The sequence below is a fragment of the Chrysemys picta genome, chromosome 16 (assembly GCF_011386835.1).
Source record: "Chrysemys picta bellii isolate R12L10 chromosome 16, ASM1138683v2, whole genome shotgun sequence".
NCBI classification, from domain to species: Eukaryota; Metazoa; Chordata; order Testudines; family Emydidae; genus Chrysemys; species Chrysemys picta.
The window spans coordinates 29,486,873-29,503,403 of record NC_088806.1 but is presented as its reverse complement, the minus strand read 5'-3'; the positions used below and the strand labels follow the sequence as shown (position 1 = coordinate 29,503,403).

At 40.5% G+C, this 16,531-nt stretch overlaps 1 protein-coding gene across 11 annotated transcripts in view; it reads left to right on the top strand.

Annotated features, from left to right (window-relative positions):
* CADM1 (cell adhesion molecule 1) overlaps positions 1-16,126 on the top strand; it is a 293,287-nt gene extending 277,161 nt beyond the window's left edge. For all 11 annotated transcript variants that reach the window (XM_005291394.5, XM_005291392.5, XM_065569020.1 and 8 more), the window contains 2 exons: positions 12,094-12,225; positions 13,254-16,126. In XM_005291394.5, the coding sequence (XP_005291451.1) occupies positions 12,094-12,225; positions 13,254-13,372 (251 nt within the window). In that variant the 3' untranslated portion in view covers positions 13,373-16,126. The remainder of the gene's footprint in view (positions 1-12,093; positions 12,226-13,253) is intronic.
* Positions 16,127-16,531: the final 405 nt, after the last annotated feature.

The window sequence follows — 16,531 nt, the reverse complement described above, 5'->3', positions numbered from 1 at the left end:
ACAGCAACTGTAAGTTCAGTGGCTTGAAATAATATTTTAATCCTAATTAGAGAATGGTTCAGTTGAAATTTTGTTACATTTGTAAAACACTCCCGGATGTTGGATTGTATGAACGTCTATAAAAATGCAGTTTGCGCTAAATCCACCCTGCCTGCTACTTCATGTTGTGCTGGGAAATTGTCATGACATGATTATCTCAAATGGGGAGAGAAAGGGACAATTCTTTTATCACGCGCTATAATGTAAATTAATTAGATGCTTTGAACCTTTTTTCACAGCAGACTGAGCAACTTGCACAAGTAGGTTTTATTGCTGATTTCCCAAATGCAGGCATTACTGTTACAAATTAAGAAACAAACCTCTCTTCAGCGGGTGATTTGGGAGGGGTGGTTGTAGTTGAAACACAGACATAAACTATGGTACATAGATGTATGTTAAATCACTTGGTCTCACTTACATCTAGTCAGATGAGCTCCTTCTGAACATTCTAAATACTCTAATTTAGCACCTGCTGTCACTGCTTCACTTTTAATTGTTCGTTTTACTGATCCATTTTTATTTGTGCTGTGAGGTCTTGAGTGCACGTGAACTGTGAGGCACCATGTGAGACTTTTAAACAGTCAAGAAAGAAATGGGCCATATGGGTTCCCCTTCAGGCATCAGAATGGGGCTTTTCCATAGTACACAAAATCATGGTGAAGCAGACCCACTTTTAAGTCCTGCTTCCATTGTGGGACTCCTGGCAATTGTTGAGGGGGGCTGGCTGCAGGGTCCATAGGTACTTGGGAGCAGCGCTGCCCAGAGGCATCATCTTGATTTGATGCTTCTCCATTTTGTAGTTTAAAAAAAAAAGTCCAATTTTATACCTTTTTTTTTAATTCATAGAAAGTTTTTTGTTTTATTCGCAGTAAACTTATCTGCGTCTTTTTGTGTGTGCCACTAGAGGTGTAAATTGGCCAAGTGGTTAGACATAATTGAACTACCGTGCATTTTATCCGAATAAGACATCCCATGAGCTGTACAACAGCTGTAGAGCCCGGCGGTGCTGATACCGGATACCTCAGGCCTGAGCCAGTCCTGATAGCTAAGAAGTACCAGGTGTTTGTGATGTATCAATGTATGGAGGGGAAATGATTGTTTTGATTTGATAGTTAATTGGAACAAAAAAAGTATAACCAATTAACTGAATAACTTAGAGAGGAATTCCGTAGTCGGATTGCTGAAATGAATCTCTTCCATCACTCCTGTTGCTGCTTTTTGAGTGGAGCTGCCAGTCTCTCAAATTCCTGACCACAGCACAAACTCTCAAACGGAGTGTAGCAGGCTGTTGGGGAATGGACAGTACTGACTGGCATAGGGACAAGGTAATAATTTTTGTTTAATTTTCCCATTTTGCTTCCAGTGCAGCCAGTGACTCATTCTGTCTAGAGGCATTGACAGGATAGCATATTTTCTGCTGATAGGTGTGTTTTTCTATTTGAAGCTTTAAAATGTAGGGCTACATTTTCAAAAATCTTCACGAAATCCATTGCTAACACACCTGCTGCCCATACCAAGTGGGTGAGAAGGTGTCCTGTTTGCACGAGCACATGCCCATTTGGTATGTTTTTGCAGATGTAAAACAGACCATCTGTTTTGAGAACTTGGTCTATAGGTTATTAATATTTTGTAGATTTTTAAAAACTGTTTTATTACTTATGCGCATGTGCCCAGAGATGAACGCCACCAACTGTAGTCATCAACGTCACTTAGAATTACAAAAGTGTCATCCTCTTCCTTAGCTATAAACCAGCATACACTAACCCCTTAAGCAAAAGTCTGAGGGTATGTCCACACTGCAATAAAACACCTGTGGCTGACCAGGGTCAGCTGATTTGGACTCGAGGGGCTCAGGCTATGGGGCTGTAAAATTACAGTGTAAATATTGAGGCTGAGGTTGGAGCCTGGGTTCTGGGACACTGCGAGAGGGGAGGGTCCCAGAGCCCAGGCTCCAGTCCAAACGTCCGCACTGCAATTTTATAGTCCTACAGCCCCAGCCCTGCAAGCCCAAGTCAGCTGTCACAGGCCTGCTGCGGGTGTTTTATTGCAACGTAGACATACCCTGGGTAGCCAGATGGGCCGTCCGTCATGCCCAGAAGGTCAGTCAGCAAACTCAGGCTTTCCGACATATGGTAAAGGTAAGTTCCGAGTTGAGAGCCACCTACTGAAAATGCCCAGCCTCCAAACTTCCAGTTCTAAGGCCTATGAGTGAGTGTCCAGCTGATCTCATCTCCTTTACATGTATGCTGGGAGACTGGCATTTTGGTGGCTAGCCGATATTCAAGCACGTTGGGCTTCAAAAATGAAGAGCAACACCTTGAATTGCACCCAGAGTTGAACAGGAAGCCCCTCCAGACAGAATTATTGATGAGCTCTGGCATCATTAAATGCTAGTTCAGCAACAAGGTTTGCGCAGTATGACATTTATTTCTGGTATTCACACCCTGCTAAATAGTTCCCCCCGGGGGCTCTCCGAACAGTACAATTTTATATAATGCATCTATTCCCCTGCATCTAGGTAGGTAGGTTCCAGTGGCCTGTATGACTTTTGCTGCTTGAGGTACATATGTCCCTATGACTCAAACATTTGCTCTGTAACATAAGACCCTATTGCTGTGAAATAATTTGTTTTATGCTCACAGGAACTCATGAAATTATTCCCCCATCAACCCCTCCTTGGCACCATAGTATCAGGGGTATCATAGCTGTAGTCTTGTCAATCACTCACCTGTCACAAGTGCTAAGATGTTTTTTTGCTTATGATTGTAATAATCCAGTTAAATTAATTCAGTAAATTGTATCTTCCCTCCCCACAGATGCATTATAGTCATCTTACTTTTCTCAACAGTGGTGATACACATCTTGTAAAACACTGAACAATCAAGGAAAAACCATGTAGCCTCTGCATCTGGTTTGATTAGCTAATCAAAACCTGATTAGCATCTTTGTTCAAGGGGGATGCTGATTAATCAATTACTATTGATTGTAAGCGTGGCTTCATTCTCTAGCAGAGAGATGTCTGAAGAAACAGCCAATAAAAATTGAGCAGCTGTCATAGTGATTAAATTTATTAAAACAAGATACATTATTTTTTATGAAGCTATCTTGAAATGGGTCACTGCAGAGGAGCTTATTGATTGAAGAAGGATGAACTCCTTGAATTTCTATAGTTTAAGTTAGAGACCAAATTCAATTATAATACAAGACAAACAGGTTAACACCAGTCTTAAACAGTCCATCAATAAATTAGAGTAGGTGTAGCGCACTTAATGCTAAACTGTCATCATGAATAATAATATCATCCATTCCTACTGCATCCGGGTAGCAATTCCAATCCTTCCCTATTTATGGATGAACATGACACATTTCTCCAAACTAATGACAGGCACGAAAAATCCCAAACCCCATTGCTGCTTTAGCTGATACCTTTTTCATAGGCAGCTTGATAAAACTCACCACAAAGCAAGTTGACCAATCAAGGTACTTCTTTAATTAGAAAATGCACTTTGAAAATGTTCATGGTCAATGTTTTTTTTAGCCTCCTAGTTATTAGCAGAGATAGACTGGCTTTTTTTATTACATGTTGTTATGCCTTTTACACAGTGGGTAACATCTTCAAAAGTGCCAAAGTGATTTAGCGGCCGAAGTCCCATTATGAAACGTGATTTAGGTAAGGAGCCTAAATCTCATTGAAAGTCAATGGGCCATAGGCTCCTAAGTCACTTTGGAAAATGGGACTTTGTCTCCTAAGTCACATATGCACTTTTGAAAATGGTATTCATTAACTTTACCTTTTAAAAGTAAGATATTTACTGGGCTTAGGGTTTTTTTTAAAAAGCATCACTTGTTTTCCCTTCTCCAGCACAATCCATGTATTGCAAAAACATGAGTAGTATGGTAGCTACGAAGAGACTTTAAAAAAAATTGTCCCACATCATAGCTTAAAAATTAATTTCCCCCTAGAAATGGAAGTGCTGTTAAGAAATTTTTGTGGGAGTACAGCGGTAAATCTCAATTGCCGAAATTAACGGCCAAGCTGCGCATGCACAAAGGGATCTATCAATCTTCTGCTTTTACAGTACAAATGTGCACAGAAGAAACTTCAGAGCTGTCAGTTACCCCCCTATTTCTCCCCCCAGAAAATGTTTTAAGACCTTGGTCTCCATAGCAGAATGTAAACCAGAAAAAATAGACATAGCAGCTGCAGTAAATCAGTGGAGTAAAACACTCTGTTCCCTGAGCCAGAGGTGGGACAAACTATATCTCCTTAAGTGCTTTAGTTACACTGTGCCCCAGGTGGTAGAAATAGAGCCTTAATGAGCCACAATGGTGGAGCACATGGAATTGCACTAAGAACCACTGTGAAGGTGCATTGTTAAAAACAGTCCTTGAGGCTAGTCTGGCCTGGTGATGCGGTGCTGGACATCAAGTTCAGAACCTAAAGTTTCTATGCACCGTGGGGGTTGGGAGTGTTGTGAAGAAACCTTCATCCCTTTAGTCACCCCGGGAGCTACTGTGAAGAACCTTGACTCATTATGGGGGCAGCTGTTTTGTGCAAGGGGGACAGGCTGATATAAACCCAGCTTCTCAGTTTTAATTACCAGGCCTTAATTCCATCTAGGACTTGAACTTGGTCACCTAGGGCTTTCAGTTCTTGTGCAGATTTTTTAAAATAAAACATTCCGTTTCGGTCAGTGGTTTTACGGGTGTGTTGCTTTTTTTTTAAAACAAAAAACAAACAAAAAAACTTCTAAATCAGATATGACTTGGATTTTAAATTCGGGCAAGTGATGAGTCCATTGTCGTATCTTATCCAGTCGTTCTCAAGCTCTGAGGCTTGAGTTCTCACCGCTTGCAAAGAGTAAAAAGAAACTCAAGGGATCTGGAAAATACAAAATATTACATCTAAAAAATGGCCCAGTGAACACAGAATCAGACAGAACCATTCACCAGTTACCTGGAAAAGATCTGCCACAGTCTAGCCCAGAGCTCCAATCTTGCTCTAGCTGTTTTAACCCACACTATCCGAAAACTGCCACCAAAATCCACTCCCTTCTTTTCAGACAATCGATAGTCTCCAGTATTCTGGTTGTTTTAAAACAGTTACTTCTCTGGAAGTCCAAAATATCATGTCCGCTTTGGAAACTGGGGTTAAGTAGTTGTTAGTCTTTAAAACTATAAATTAATTAAAACAGGATATTCAGGTTTAAAAAGCAGCAATTAACGACATATGGTACTGTGAAAATGATTCTGGACAGAAATTTGTCTGGAATCAAAAGATGCATAAGCAGTTTCACTGATCAGTTTCATAGTCCAACATGGTACTTTCGACTGTTTTCTCCTAATTTATCCTCCCTCTCACAAAAGGTAAACATGAGGCCACTAGGGATTTTTCCTTAAGCCAGAAAAACAGGTACGCAAAGAACTGAAATGCTACAGGTTTCAGGGTGGGAGCCGTGTTAGTCTGTATCAGCAAAAACAAGGAGGAGTCCTTGTGGCACCTCGCTGTTTTTGCTGAAATTCTACAGATTGCACACTGCCATGGGTTCACTATTAACTGTATTATTTAATCCATCCTCCCCAGAAATCTGGAACTATATCTAACAGATCTATGGTGTTGAATAGATACTATACAAAAGAGCGTTTCCTTTTTTCCTTATGTATACTGTTTATCAGATATGCTCGTTTCAAGGAAAACTTCAGGTTTAATATATTGTCAAAGCTCGGATATTTCTTAATTTGTGGATAATGTAACAGTTGGCTTATCCAGTTTAAAAAAAAAATTAAAATAACTTCCAAAGTCTCCAATTCCCTGTGCTTTTAAGTGGGAGCAGAATGTTCTTGCTGTTAGTTCATATCAAGCTGATCCCCTGGTTGAGACATTCGCTGTTGTATCAGCCCCCAATTCAAAGTTGTCAGCTCCATTTTTTCCCTCAATGGAGGCAGTACAACAGTGTTTAAAAATTCATTGTTTCAATCTATATTAAGTTATGAATATAGCCCTCTAAGGAGGTGGTGAAACAAATCACTGCAGTTTTCCTTTAAGATGCTTTGACATATTAGAACCGTACTTGGATGATTTTTTTTTTTCTTTTGCTACGGTGCAAAGTAGTTGCTGAATAGTGCTGTACCACTGCATGCTGCTCAGAGAGCAACATGCAACACTGTATATTCACCTGTTTCTTACCTTCCTACATTGCTTCCTCTCAACCAAACACACCCTTAAAAAGGCTGTGCCCTTTCGAGACCAGCGTGCTCCAACGTATATTAACATCTTAATGGGAAAGCGGAGCATGTATACATTTCCTACTCTCTGACAAGAGGGAATTAAATGTCAGAAGGATTTGTAGCATCTGTAATTGAATTGGTGCTGAGCAAAGCAAATCTTAAGGAAGAATAACATATTAGGATTAGCAAACAATTTTGTCAGTTCCTGCCATCTAGCCTGTTCCCCCTTCAGTAATAAAGTTGTTTGATTTTTTTTATCATAGATATGAAGCTACAGTGGGTTTTGTAAATTGGGGGCAGCATTTTTCAGCAGATGCCTTTTTTAAGGTCAAATCTTTGTTCCTGCCACCAATTTCTGAAAGCTGCTGCTTCCGCTACACTCTCCTCTCTTCCCTCCCTCCAACATCCCTTTCTTTCCAACAAAGAATTGGCATTAATCATTGACTATTCCCTGTGTTAGGATAATGCCCCTCCCCACCCCTGCTCTGAAGGGGCTTGAGTCATTGTTTGTAACAACACCTGATCTTCGGGGCTAGTAACTGAGCTGAAAACTCAGCATGCATGTCCAGGAAAGAGCTCTACCATCTGGAAAAGCGTGCATGTGTGTGTGGCCATAATGTATGCACTGTAGGTTTGCTAATGTCAATAGTAGCATTGTGTGTTTGAGCTACAGGATGGGGTTCTTACTCCCTATATCTAAAGCACAAGTAAAAAAGAAGGTAAGTTCCCATCTCAGGTGTGAATTTTTTTTGTTTATTTTGCACTTGGGTAATTTAATAGGAAAAATTAAATAGCCTGATCTGATGCCCTGTGGCACTTTAAAATAAAAGGAAAATGATTTGTTTCCAGTCATCCCTAAAAATAAAGGTTCATTCATTTCAGGATCGGTTGGGTCAGATGCCACCAAGTGATTCCCCAGTGATATCTGTCCCACTGAAAAGCCTCATTAGCGCTTCCTGCATTAGTAGTCAGAAACTCTATTAGTGTTAAGTGTCCTGACAGTGGTGCTGCATGTAGGATTGGGTAAGAGAGGTGATGCTTATCTTTCAATGCTTAGTGGAGAGTGGTGGCTAAGGCATGAATATGGAGACGTGAAGAAAGAGGAAGAACAAAAAGGTGTGAAGAAATTAGTGACAACAGGGGAAGAAGAGGAGATGGCACCAGATGCTCTGGTGTATGGTGACAGAAAGCCATATAAGTCCTTAAACGCAGTCAGCCCCTGCCATTAGATGGTAAGCTCCTCTTCTTGAAAATCCCATTCCAAACACTGATAAGCAATGGCAATAAGAGCAGAAAGGCTGATCCATCTGTCTGGAGGGAAGAAAGTTGAATTTTTTTCTATGATCATTGTTATTTCGGGAACTTTCTTTCTTCCTATCAGTGAGACACTGACCCACTTGTGAGTGGAGCTGAGCGTGATTTCTGAAATGAATCCTTCACTTGAGGCCTCAGTTTGGATCAACAGTGGCCTTGCCTCCCAGGTGTAATCTTAAAGGTGCAGGAATTCCTGGATGCCCACTGGCAGCTAGACTGCATCCGTTGTTCCATTTTCCATTTAAAAATAAATAAATAATGAGCTTTAAATATCCCCTGAATTTTCTTTCCCAGTTGAAATGGCAAGTAGCCAAACTGCCCAGAGAGAGACTACATGAAGCAGAGGCAGTGGTGGTTTTATTTTGCTCTATGAAGCTGGCTGCAGGCTGCTAAACATGAAATATGTACACGAAAGGATGGAGCTTGATGGTTTAGAGCCTGTGCTCTCTGGAGGCAGAGTTTAAAACTTTATCTTGGGTCACAAATGCGATGAGTTATCAGGGAGTCAGCTGAGTCCCTATCTGTCAACTTTATGAAACAGCCACACAATTTAAGACAACAGGTAGACTCTGCTCAAGGCCTAGGATATGAAGAATAGGGCTGCAAGACAGGATTAGCATGTATTGGCAGAGCTTTGTGGGAGACTCAGTACAGACGTAACAGGGAGGTTCTGCAGGTCAGGAGTGGGGTGCATTGGCAGAGTCCCTGCAGAGGTGACTTACCTTTCCTCAGCTGAAGGCTGTTTGTGAAGATGGGAGAAGTGGGAGCAGGTGCATAAATACATCTGATTGGGTAATACTGTTTTAATTGAGTAATATGTACAGCATTTCTAGGGAATAAACATCCAGTGTATTAGCAGTCAGACTCTGAGAGAAGTTCCTTTCGTTTGATGATCTAATACAAATATGAAGCCATTTTCCTCTAAGGCAAAAGTGCACTGTTGACTGACTCTCAGATTTGTCTCTAGATGGTTTGCAAGTACTAGACATCCTCAGTGTGTTGTATTTAATTTTTAATTAACACGTAAACTTAGACTATTTAGCCATACACGCAATAAAATAAACTTGGAGCGTATACTTGGAAAAAAAATATTGTTTTCCATAAAAATAATTAAGAAAAATAGTGCCTGTCCCAGTGGAAGAAATCATATTTAATAAGCTGTACTGGCCAAAAATGTTTGTCAAGCTGTGTTTGAAAGTCAGTACTCAGGGAAGCAGGGACACGACTAAAGACTCACTGCTCTTGACTTAATTACAGATTGAACAGAAACCACCAAGGAGTTGTCAGGCCAGTGGCTTTGGCACAGCACTTCAGTAGATCTCCGGCTGGGGTAAACCAACGTAGCTCCACTGTAATTGTTGCTATGCCGATTTACACCATCTGAAGCTCTGGTCCTATATTTCTTTTTCTCCATCTGTGTTGGGTCAAGCAAAATGCATCTTGGCTCCAATTCTTGGGCTGTGCTCTCACATGGTACAGATGTGCTTTGATGTGCATACTTTGCCCTAACTGTTCCCAACGTCAGCAAGAAATCCTTACTCTTAATTTGGGGTACGTCCATCTCTCTGTCAGAGAGGATGCAGCACTAAGAAATCATAACGTCTGATGTTGCCAGTCTTTGGAGTTAACTGATATAACTGCAATAAACAAACTGAGGAAGATAGGTGAGTTAGTGTGGGGCGTTATTTAATTGTGTGATCAGAGTGAGACTTGGAAGATACCTGTTGAATTGGTGTGCTTCTGCTGTAAGTAGCTGTGAAGAGTGTACATAGATTTTAGAACAAATAAAAATAATTGGTTACATTGATAAATACAGTGAAACCTGTCTTAAATGACCACTGAGTGGATCAGCCAACTTTGGTTGTCTTGTGGAAAATGACTTTTTAAAGACCTTAAATATTGTGCTGGAACATGGAATGAGATGATTTTCGAAGGGTTGCCTAGAACACCAGTCAGGGATCACCCATTGTTCTAGGTGCTATATTGACAAGTAACACAGTCCCTGCCCCTAGTATGTTTGTAGTCTAGGTGCCAAGGGGGACATGATGTTTGGGTGGAGCAGCTGTCAGTAATCATGGTCATTACACCTCTGGCCACAACAGCAAATGCAAATGTATTTTTCTGATAAGGCACATGTCTGCAGCTCGGGTAACAGAGAATGCCCTTCTTAGGAGAAATTTTTTCAGGGTATATTTTGCAGTCACTGGGAGCCCTTCTCTGCCCTTAGTTTTCAGGATCTGCACCTTTCTCTGAATTAGTTACCTTTGTACATGTATCTTCTGTATTGTAAATATCTTCTTCCTGTTTGTCTCCACCCAGCTATGAAAAATTTACTTGAGGGGGGGGGGGAAAAACCTGATTGGATCTGAAACCCTTGGCAGGTCATGATTAGTTAATTCTCCTCATTGAGAGATCAACATTTATGTTTTTTCAACTGAGTAAAATATTTCATTGGTTGCTTTCCTGATAAGTTTTGTCCTTCAGATACACTTTGTCATTATGTTAGAGAGAATTTTGCATTTCATTTTTCTAATCAGGAATAACCTATATGGGATATATACCTGCCATTTGTAGGCACTGTTTTGTGAGCACCAAGAAGTCTTAACCCATATCACGCTTTTACATTTCTCTAGTACATTCTAATCATAGTTAAATGATTTCTATGTATATCATGCCAGAGCTACCCCAGTAGTGAAAGCTTTTGGCTAACAGGAGAATATTTTTTGCCACACTTAACGTATTAGATATATTGCTGAGGGGGATTTTATTTAACAGGGTTCTGTCTAATTGGCTGCTCTTCATTTTGTCCTTTTAATGTGCACCTACTTTGACCTAATTAAACCTAGACATTCCTTAGTTTATGCCAATTCTACCCATTTTGTTCTGTTACTTTTAAAAGGCAACTCGAAGAAACACTTTAAGATTTTTTTTTCTGTTTAATTTAAACTGTTTTAATTAAAATGCATTTTATGGAGCTCTCGGTCACGAATTATTTACTTACATCCTTCAGTTCTTAATCTTAGAACAGAATTGGAAATATCGATAGAAAGTGTAAATCCTGCGCTCCCGCTGAAAACATTGTATCAGGTTTCGGCTCAAAAGAGCACCATTACCTTTAGCTGTCACGGATCTGTACACTTGATCGATAAACTTCAAATATTATTAGAGGTGGAGGCTTCAGAGATTTGCTCTGTTATTTGGAGAGAGACGGAGATAAATCTTTCTTAAAAATTGACTTGAATTTGCACTCTCAGTCTTCCTGGTGAAATGCATTTCTCTTAGGTGTCCAGGCAACTGCATGTGGGACAGATTTATAGGCCATGTGCTGCTTGTAGTGAAAGATTTAAATGGTAAATCCTTCACATATGACTTCACAAATCATGTAAAGTTAAAAGATTTTTACCGTTTCTGTTGCTGCTGTGCTTAAATTGTAAGGTACGGCTAGTAAATCATTTTAATAGAGGTGTCGCGCTTGACTCAATAAAAAAAAAAAGACAATGGTTTAGCTTCCATTCCAAATGTTAATGTATTAATCAACGGGAGAATAATTGTTTTTTACTACATTATAAATCTCGGTTGCCATTAGAATTGCAGCAAGGGTTGATGTAGCTGCATTCTTAAATTAAAATTGTTTACACTGCTATACATTCATTTTACATGGCCATAGCTCATTCCGGGTTCATTTCAGAGTTGTTCCCCCGCCAAATAAGTCATTCCTCTCTAAGGTACTGGCATCCTAAGGGAGAGATGCTTATAAAAGAAAATTAATTGCATGGCGAGGTGTTAAATAAATAAAATAAAGCGGTTGGAGGCAATGTACAATTATTGCTCGCTATCTGTGTTTGAAGAGGGTTTTATGGTTTGCATTGAGAGTTCTGCTATTTGATGCATCATGGAATGGTATTGAGAAAAAATGTATTTAATCACATAATCCTAGATTTCTTTTGAAATTACAAACTTGAGAACTTGATTACTTTTTCGCGATGCAAATAAAATTTTGGGGGATTGAACGTTCATATAAATAAATGTCCTGTTGATATTTCCATACAACTGATATTTGATGTCACCATACTGGTACTCCCTGGCCAATTGTTAGATCATCTCCTTTACCTGGGGGGAGGGAGAATTGAAATTGGGGATGGAGGTGTGGACAGACCCTCACAAAAGATGCAGATGATTCCATGTCTCCCTTCCCTTCCCGATCTTGTTCCACATGCATTAGTGGTGACTCTGCTGCTGCATAGTGGAAAAATACCTTGTGAGTTGATCAGCCAGGCCTGTCTGCACCCTTGTGTGAACTGACCCATTGGAATCAGTGGTTCTCCACCTGTGGCCCAGTCTGCACACAACTGCCCACATATCTCACTCTCACTCACACACACTGCAGTGCTTTACCCCTCTCCTTTTAAAAGTAAAAGGGTGGCTTTTCCAACCCTGGGCACAACGGCAGCCAAACCTTCAAATCACCCTGTAATAAGTCCCAAATTCCTATTCCTCTTCTGCTCTCGACAGATTCTCGAGCAGGTGATGAAGGGTCCATAAGGGCCGTGGACCATGCGGTGATCGGCGGGGTCGTGGCCGTGGTGGTGTTCGCAATGCTTTGCCTGCTCATCATTTTAGGGCGATACTTTGCAAGACATAAAGGTAAGCTGAGGCTTAAAACACAACGTTGGGAGGGTTTGGCGTGGTGGCAGCTGTAACACTCAGTGATACAGGGCACTGTGTTTTGCCACACAGCAGGAGAGAGAACAGAAAAAGCAGCAGACGGACTTGTATAGTGGAAGGGGATCCAGGAAACGGGAATACAGGATGGGAGGAAGCTGAAAGCAAGATGGGGGCACACAATAGAGACCGAGAAGAAGGGGGAAAGCGCCTCAGGATTGGGAGAGGATAGATGAAAGAGATGCCATCCTTAATGGAAGGGCATGACGTGCTTAAGAATATACTAATTTATTTTTGCACTCTTGTGTACTGGGAGGGGCAATATCATTCCAGACTCTTACATGGCATGAAGTAACTTAAAATGAATTCAGTCCCCTCATAAGAGCATTTAAGGCCCTTTGGTCAGTGTGGGATGCTGATGATCATCACTTGTTGTATGTGCTCCTGAGAACTCCTATGTACTTTGCTGAGCACTGCCAGTGTCACCGCTGAAGTGCCCACCCCCGCCCTCCCGTGCTGGAGGCTCTGATTGCAATGACAAAATTTTAAAAGGGGTGGGGAGAAGCATGGTTATTGGTAGTTCTCAATCTACCCAGTCATGGAGAGAGACTCGCCCTGGGTCATTATATAATGTCCTAACCGGTCATGTTCGTTCTTTCCTTGGGGTCATTTTTATAATGCCCTAGACTGTCCGTTTCAAAGCCTCCCTGCAGAATTTAGATGCATAATTCCCACTGAATTTAGTGTGCATCTAAATCCATGAGGCAGCATTGGAAAAATCTCAAGCTTAATGTCTGAGGTCATTGTGCTGTCTTGCGGATTAATACTATCACAGCTGTTGGTTTGAGTAACACCTACGGAACCCCTAGATTCAGACTTCTCTCCTTCCTTCCGGTGATGGTTCTTTCTCCCTTTCTCCTGGCTGCTTCGCAGTAAAGCAAGCGGCAGTGTTACAGCCATTTATGCAGAGACCATCAATGAGTCACAGAACCTCACTGCTTTATTTTCAGGTACATACTTCACTCATGAAGCCAAAGGAGCAGATGATGCAGCGGACGCAGACACAGCTATAATCAATGCAGAAGGAGGACAGAACAACTCTGAAGAAAAGAAAGAGTACTTCATCTAGATCAGCCTTCGTTTCAATGAGGTGTCCAACCGTGGACAGTTACTGGCCCAGTTTAGATGACAGAGACAGTGATATTGGAAGTTGCAACCAGCTTGTGTCTCTCGTTTTTTTTTTTTTGTTTTGTTTTAAACGAATGGGTGGAGAGATGTCAGACTGGGAGGATCCGGGATTGGCTGTGTAAAAAATGTTATTTGTAAAGTACACTCTGCTGTTCGACACCTCAGTTTGGGTTTTATTTTTTGGCCAAGTCCAGCTTGGATTTAGTTTAGTTAAGTCATTTGCAGAAAATTCTGTGCCTTGTTTTATTTTTATTTTATTTTATTTTTGGGGGGCGGGGAGCGGGTTATGTGTGTTTCTTCTTTTCCCCCTCCCCCTTTCTGTTCTTTTGGAATTGCCTGCTGGAACCCCTTGGAATAGATTTAATTGTTTTTAGTGTTTCTTTATTTTAATGCCACTATTTTTCTGTTCAAAATTCAATCTCATCGGAGGAGGAGAACCAGCACGCTTTAGATTTCGTAGTTTGCAATTCAGTGTGTCCATAATACATTCTTCTCTGTTGTCTTAAAGGCTTGGATGAAGAAGCTATGAAAACTGTTTGCGGCTGCCCGTGTTTCAAATGCTTTCTAGTGGTGGAGAGTAGAAAATAGGCTGTGACTCAGACAATGCTCTCCGTTGGCTACGGAGAGTCATTACTGCACAGGGTTATCTGCAAGTGAGGTGTGTCACTGTGAGATTGAATCTGTCTTGAATTCTGTGTTTGTAGACTGCTCAGTAGAGGTACCCTCATGCTGTCTGGACAAGTTTGGGGCATGACGGAATCCTCGTTGTTGTTGCCGTAAGCAGAACTGACAGATGAAGGCTGTTCATTTTATGCAAGTGGACAAATTTGAGTTGCCACAGGAGGGAAAGGGGGGGGAAAAAAGGTAGTTCTGCTCTGATTATTTCTGTTCCAAACAATTCCATCAAGCTTTCCCAATCGGCCTTACTTCTGCCTAATTTGCTGGAAAAAGAAAAGTCCTCATGGTGTGCAAAGAGTTCTAAATGAGGAGATTTTATATTATTTTTCCTTCTTCTCTTTGTGCTAGTTAGGGAAGGCAGTGGGATCTGGCCTGCATGTACTGTATATTACAGATATTTGTCATGCTGAGAGATCCAACCAGAGACTGTGTGAAACTTTAATTCCTTAAGATTTGGTTTGACAAAGCAGGAGGGACAGAAGAAGGGTCGCTATTGTTTTCATGCTGGTGTGCCCTGTTTCTCAGTTCTGCAAAGGTCAGAGCAGGTGGAAATAACAGCATGTAGGCTTTTTCAGTCACTTAATCAAAACTCAAATGTTGTATTTTTTTATCTCTTTACCTTTCATACACTAGGCCTTGGCCTCATTCCTCAGCCTTAAGAACCATCTGCCAACAAATTACTGATCCTTGCATGAATGCAGTCATGGTGCACAGTTACTAAAAATAAGTTACCTTGAAAATGTTTTAGATTTGTAGCCTCGGGAGAAACTGGATACGTGAAGTTGCCTTTTTCTTTTCTTTTCTGATAAAGGAAATGTGGGGATTTGCATTAAAAACTGCAAGGAAAACAGATTTTAAAATATTTAGGTGAAGAAAAAACAATGTGAATTAGTATTATGATGGACCTACAGATAACAGTCCACAATGAGAAGATAGCATAAAAAAACAACAAATATATCTATACTGAACTGTTCAGTGAGTAATCTTGGATTTTGAAAGATGATTTTTTATTATTGTTACATTATGTAGAAAACTTACACTGATTTATTTAAGGGAAAAAATTTGCATCTGTTACAACTTCTTGGGCTTTTAGGAAACATTTTTAAGTTGTGGGTTTTGTTTTTTAACTTTTTGGCAGATCAACTGCAACACAAGAGCCTTTTGGGAACGGGTTGGCATGTAAAAGGGAAAAAAACCAAATCCATTCTTGAGCAGTATTTTGTCTTTTCCCCTCCCTCAGAATCCACAAAAGGAAAGTAAATTTTGTCAAGTGCAGCTCCCTTCTGAGCCTTCAGCACCAGCTGGGCCCATAGCCAAACCACAGCCAAGGGCAAGAAGCATTTAGCATTTTAGTGTAAGGTTTTGGGGGGAGGCTTTTTTACACACTGATCACAGAATTAGCATTCTGTTTTGGTTTTTTTTTTTTTTTTTTTTTTTGACCAGCCCATCTTTCTGTTTTGAAAGTGTACAGTAGTGCAGTGTTACCGATGTAACTTTGACTTACAATGTTGACATGTCTCAGGTTCATGTGTTTTGATTGGTGTTTTCCGTCTCAGGTAGATTGCAAAATTTTCGGCCCCACACATTGGAAGAGAACTAAACAAAACAAAAAAAACCCAGGAAATTATGGATTTTAGTTGTATATTGGTTTATGTATTTTTTTCTTCAGTATACAGTGCGCTGTTGAAATGTATTGTTGAGTATTACTTTGTACAGGTTTAGATCATAAGGGTTTTTTTTAAGAGTGTAGAAAGAACAAACTTACTTTTTCTTTAATGAAGGATGTGTAACTGATGGCAAATAAGCTTGTTCTTTACTCACCTGCCCTTTTTATTTTTTCCCCCTTAGGCCAGTTCTGTTTTAAGGTGTCCATGGACGATGTTACAGTGTAAGAAAATACATATCCATATGTTCCCATTCACATTTTGTATTGGTTCATGTATATCATTTTTACAAACAGAGAAGTACTATAAAATATCTGTCTTCTTAATAAAAAAAAATTAATGTTACAAAACTATTCTTTAATCTCACTTTGCACTCTTTACCTCCACAGTCAGGGTGGCCCGTTGCAGTGAAGTCCATTCTTGGCTCGCCTATGGTGAAATTCCAATTTAAAAAATTGTTGTGGGTTCCCCAAGATCTATGGCAGCCTAGAAATAAATCTCCCTTCTTTAATCCTCCCTCCCCATCTTTTGACCTGTTTCTGTCTCCCTATTCTGACTCACAAGTGGTTGTTAGGCAGCCAACGCTGTTCTTTGGCGAAAACAGCAGTGCTAGTTAGAGCCACAGGACCTTGTATGTAACATTTAGGGCAACTAGACAACATGCTGAGTCAGCCAGAACATGCCGCTGTTGTGTGGATTTGTATTTTTAAGTCCCTTCTGTGATCACTGACCTACGTGTCTTGTATTATTTCGGATAG